This window comes from Mercurialis annua, linkage group LG3 (genome assembly GCF_937616625.2).
Source record: "Mercurialis annua linkage group LG3, ddMerAnnu1.2, whole genome shotgun sequence".
Classification (NCBI taxonomy): Eukaryota; Viridiplantae; Streptophyta; class Magnoliopsida; order Malpighiales; family Euphorbiaceae; genus Mercurialis; species Mercurialis annua.
Genome location: NC_065572.1, coordinates 66,160,488 through 66,166,487, shown reverse-complemented (window position 1 = coordinate 66,166,487; position 6,000 = coordinate 66,160,488). Strand labels below are relative to the sequence as shown.

The 6,000-nt window shown below is 26.8% G+C and overlaps 1 protein-coding gene across 1 annotated transcript; it reads left to right on the top strand.

Moving 5' to 3' along the window:
* The first annotated feature begins 328 nt into the window (after positions 1-328).
* On the top strand, positions 329-1,507 carry LOC126671459 (gibberellin-regulated protein 6). Its single transcript, XM_050365230.2, has 4 exons — positions 329-475; positions 555-590; positions 678-711; positions 1,174-1,507. Exons 1-4 carry the CDS (start codon positions 407-409, stop codon positions 1,353-1,355), a joined length of 321 nt encoding a protein of 106 aa, XP_050221187.1. The 5' UTR covers positions 329-406; the 3' UTR covers positions 1,356-1,507.
* The last annotated feature ends 4,493 nt before the right edge of the window (positions 1,508-6,000 follow it).

Here is a 6,000-nt window from a genome sequence, read left to right as displayed (position 1 = left end):
CCGATAGATCCCTTGCAAAAGGCGAAATTCTAACCTCAAATTTAAAACGACTGCATACATAAATACAAATTAAAATACCTCACCAAGTCACTTGCACCTTGACGATATATATACATAAACTTTAAACGGCACACAAATAACAGATTTTCTCACGTAAAGCAAGAATTATTATTTAAAAGAAAAAGTAGGGCCAATAATCTGTTGGGCAGTTAACCCTTGAAAAGGTTCTATATATAGCACTTAACACTAAGAAGAACCAAGCAAAACCTAGCTACACTTACCTAGCCATACTTCACTCAAAACCCCTCTGTTTTTTTGTTTCTTGTCTCTTATTTCTTGTTTAAGTCCCAAAGAAGAGAGTTTGATTTTGCCTAGTAGTAGATTAGTACTAGTAAATAGTATTAAAATGGCAATGACTAAGCTTATTTATGTCCTGCTTCTTGCTATTTTTGTCATTTCCATGGCAGCAACACAGGTAAAACTTACTGCCTTCAATGTCCATGTTCTTGCTCTTAACATAAATTCTTGATTTGGTTTCCACATTTATCTTGCAGGTCATCGCCAAAGATGGCCAGTACCACATTGACAGTGTGAGTTCTAATTTTCTCTAAAATGATGTATTAGTATTAGTAGAAATCACACGTTACAATACTAAGACAAAAGTGTGTGATTTTCAGGGCAATTACGGGCAGGGCAGTCTGAAGAGCTACCGTAAGTTAATTATTACAAGTATTTATAGTTCATACAAATAATAAGGATGACATTTGCATAATAAAATTTCAACATATTTTGCATTTGTAGTGATCTAATTATAATTTTTTTAAAATTGTTAGAAAAAAGTATAACTTTTCATTTCTTGCCATTTACAGCACCAAAACATTTTTTTCTTCAAAAAATAATGTCGTTTTGGCGGTTTTAATTGACTGAATCGACATCGGATGATAACTTTGAATTGTAAAATGTCAAAAACATAAAAAGTCAGACTTTTTTCTGTTTTTTTTTTAGCGGAGACTTTTTTCTGTCAAACTTTAAATATTATACTTAAATCGCTACCAACGCGAAAAGTTGAGATTTTATATGCTAATAACCCTATAAATAAATGAGTGTCTTTCCTTTTTTTTCTTGTGTTGAATCAACCAATATTGAGATAATTTTGGATAAATTGATGAACAGAATGCTCAGGACAATGCACTCGGAGGTGTAGCAAGACACAGTACCACAAACCGTGCATGTTCTTCTGCCAGAAATGTTGTGCAAAGTGTCTGTGTGTTCCTCCTGGTTTTTATGGTAATAAAAGTGTTTGCCCTTGCTACAACAACTGGAAGACCAAGCAAGGAGGACCCAAATGCCCTTAGATCACTTTCTTTATTTCATGACCATACAAATTGGAATATCCATTGGGTTTTATTGTAAACTTGATGGGCAATTATATGGTTCTATTTATGTATTTTCTTGATCGAAACAGCACAAATTGTCTGAAGTTAATGATCATAGTATGTTTCGATTACTTCTTCTATATACTTCATTATATGATGCACTATTAGAACAGATCGTGTCCGAGTTCAACTGAAATTTACTCTTTTACAGACAAATTTAAGCCTGGTTTGGTACGGTTCGATTCGGATATTCTGTAGATAATATGAGTCTAAATGCATTTCGGATATATTGGAAATTAAAAGTTCCATCTCGTTTGAAAAAAATGGCCTAATATGATTTTAAACTTGGGGCAGAATTTAAAACTAAAATTAAATATTCAAATCGGTTCAAGTTGGACGGGACTAGATGGGTGCGCAAACCATGCACATACATATCTATGCATAATTAACAAAATATATATATATATATATATATATATATATATATATATATATATATCTATTTTGTGGGACTATATATTTTTATTTGTGGGATTATATATAAAAATATACTTTTTTATACAAAAATAAATTTTAATATTAATATATTTAAAAATATGCTTCCATTAGTTTTTTAGTAGGTACCACATTTTAGTAGATTTTTGTTAGTTCATTGTTTATTTAGTATAAAAAAATAAAATAAAATAAAAAACATGTAGCCGCTTAACTTTTATAATCATACAAGAGAAAATTACACCAAATCACTCAAAAATTCAAATCTTTGTGTTTATAACTCAGTTTTTCATTTTTTGCAAAAATCTCTCATTTTTCAAAATATCTTTCCACTCATACCTTTTAATTTTTGAGTTTCCCATTTTATCCTTATGATATACATTTTTACTCTGTTTCTATTACACCCTATTATTTCCTTCTTCTCCTTCGTTTTTCATTTTCATAACTGCTTCTCCATTACTTCTATTACTCTCTAAATTAAAGTAAGGGTTAAAGTGGTTTGTTGGTGGTCGGATTAACGGCGGCGGCGGTGGTCGGATTAACGGCGCGCGCAACTATCTACGACGCATCAGAGATAATCGAATCAACAGTGCAACGGAGGTGGTCAAAGTAACGGTGATGGTTGAATAACGGCGATGGTCGAATCAACAGCGAAACAAAGATAGTCAGGTTAATGGTGGTTATCGCTCTGAGCATCGCTGCATTATATGGTCACCATCTTTAATAAATACCTTTATGGTGTGTGCTTTGTGTTCATTGGTTATTTTAAATAGTGGTGGTATCTTATACAGTTGATGAAGAGCATCATAAATGGTTTCAGTTGTAGTGAAATTGTTTGATTTGTTCTACCTTTTATTGCACATTCTTTTTATTATTTCCTCTATGATTTTCCCCCTTGTATACTTATAATAAGGTTGTCTATAAATTATTGCTCGCTAATTGTTCGATAGAATGTCTCAGTGATATGTTTGTTTAAAATTTATTGTCATTATTACATGAGTATGATTGAATAACAAAAGTACTATGAATGTCAAATTTTAATGGTAAGCTATTGATACAGAAGTTTAAAATGATGTTGATATTCTAAAAAATGAAAAAATTAAGTTGTTTAGCTTTATTAATTAGTTAAGTTGATAGAATATCTTTTGATTGGATTCAGTTTGTATTAATTTTTTTTGCAGGTTTTTATGGTTCTCTTAGTAAGTAGGTCTGATGGAAGAAATTTCTTTTTCATTGTGTAAAATAGTTTGCCAATTTATACTCATTTAATTAGAACATATATCTAATTTGGTGTTGTAGTATGTGCAATATTTGTAGGCTGTTATGTTCTTAACTTAACGTTGCAACTACAATTGATAGAATTTGTTTAGATAACCCATTGCAATTTTTTTTGTTTATATATAAAATAAATAAATAAAACAGCTCTTAGAGTCAAAGACTACCTTCTATTTTTTTTTTTTGTCTTTCATTTTTAATATCAATAGGAGTTGGAAATCGAGTTTTGGTATGTGTAACTAAATTTTAGAGTAGCAGCAGCAGAAAATTTCTAAGACTAATCAAATATGGAATTTAAGTTTGTTTTCTTCTTTATTTATCAATTATGTATAATACATTTTCTTTTTGTTAATCATAAGTTGACAATAATTCATTTTGTTGTTGTATTTGGTTGGAGTTTTTTTATTGCATATCAACTTTAATTAAAATTAATATCAACTCTAATTTATTTAACGTTTTTGACTAATTAATATTTTTATAATCTATTTTTATTATTTTAATTTTATTTTATTATACTTTAAATAAAAATATTGTAAACTAATTCTAAAACTGCTTTTAATTTATATTGAATTTTTTATGAGTTTATCATGTGTTTAAGCATAAATCAACTCATTGTCAACTTTCAATCTTAAATGACATTTATATAGAGAGAATTTTGAGATTTAGTGTAATCACAAACTGAATATCTCTTTTAAGGGAAATATATTTGACAGTTTATAAAACCGAAAATCAACCTGATGTGAACCGGATGTGAACCTATATCAACTGAATTATCTTAATTTAATTTTAAATAAAATTTGTCTTTCTGCTCTTTACAATTTTAAATGACATTTTATATAGAGAGAATTTTGAAATTCACCTGTAATATACAAATTGAATATCTTTTTAAGTGTAATATATTTACCGTCTATAAGACCGAAAATCAACCTGATATGAACCTATATCAACTGAATTACCTTAATTCAATTTTTAATAAAAAAAAAATTTACTTCTCTTTAGAATCTTAACTAGCATTTTATATAAAAAAAAATTCAGATTTAATGTAATTATATACAAATTGAATGTCTTTTAAGTGAAATGTACTTGGCAGTTTATAAAACTAAAAATTAACCTGATGTGAACCTAATATGAACCTATATCAACTGAACTATCCTAATTCAATTTTAATCAAATTTGTCTTGCTGCTCTTTACAATCTTAAATAATATTTTATAATACACAAATTAAATCTCTTTTAAGGGAAATGTATATGCCAGTCTATAAAACCGAAAATCAACCTGATGTGAACCTGATGCTAACCTATATTAACTGAACTACTTTAATTTAATTTTTAATCAAATTCTTCTTGATGCTCTTTACATTCTTAAAACCGAAAATCAATTTGATGTTATATCAACTGAACTAGTTCAATACATGTTTTTTATAAAATTTGTCTTACTATTCTTTACAATCTTAATTGACATTTTATATAGATAAAAATTTGAATTTTAGTGTAATATATAAATTGCACATCTCTTTTAAGTGAAATGTATTTAATAGTCTATATAACTAAAAATCAACCTGATATGAACCTGATGTGAACCTATATCAACTGAACTATCTTAATTTTTTTTTAAAAAAATTTATCTTAATGCTTTTTACAATTTTATTTGATATTTTATATAGAGAGAATTTTAAGACATAGTCTATTATAAGAATTGAACAATTGTTTTTTAGTGAAATGTAATTAACAGTCTATAAAACTCGACGTCAACTCAATGTAAATATAATGTAAATATAATGTAAATCCGAAGTAGTTTTTTAGTAAATTATTTTAATTTGAAATGTAACTTAATATCAACTCAATGTAAAATTAATATCAACTCAACGTTGACTTAATGTCAACTCAATGTAAATCTAATGTAAACTCAATGTAAATTTGATGTAAACTACTTGTCAATCCAAAGTAGTATTTTAGTAAATTATCATAATTTTAAAAATTAAGTTAATATCAATTAAATTATTTTTTTACTATTAAAAATAAAGTAATAGTAGATTAAAAGTAAATTATCTAAGATTTTTCGCGGTGATTAGTGTAAATTTAATGTCAACTTAATAACGACTCAATGTCAACTCAATGAAAACTTGATATAAAATAAATATCAATCCAAAGTAAATCTTTTTACTAAATTATTATAATTTTAAAAATTAACTTGATATCAAATCAATTAATTTATTATCAACTCAACGTCGACTTAATATCAATTCAATTATGACTCAATGTCAACTCAATGTACATCTAATGTCAATTAAGTAAACTTAATGTCAATTCAATATAAACTTAATTTTTATTTAATTAATTGTAAATTTAAAATTAATTTATTTTAATAAAATTCATTTGTTAAAAATTACACAATAAAAATTAATTTACAAAAATATACTATAAACTAGAAATAAGACGAAGGCAATAAAATATAAATTTTAAATAAATTTAATATTATATAAAAATATGAATTTTAAATAAATTAATCTAAAATAAAATTACTTTTAAATTAATTAAAAAATTCTGGAGCAAATGATTTTTTTATAATTTGACTAAAATATCTTATCTGAGCAAAAATAATAGAATGATGGTTTAAAGAAAAAACAGAGAAATTAAAAAATCAAAAGAATTAGTAGCTCCTAATTAGTAGCATCAATAATATTAAAAAGACCTGTTATTCTGTTTCACATTCCACGTGTGCCCACATTCATAAAAAAACAACAGAATTCTCCCTATCACACTCTTGGTGCCATTCACGCGTGCGCAATATATTTGTCCCACGTGTTCTACCGGGCTTGTGCGAGAAGGGCATAATTGTCCTATGTATTCTATTTTC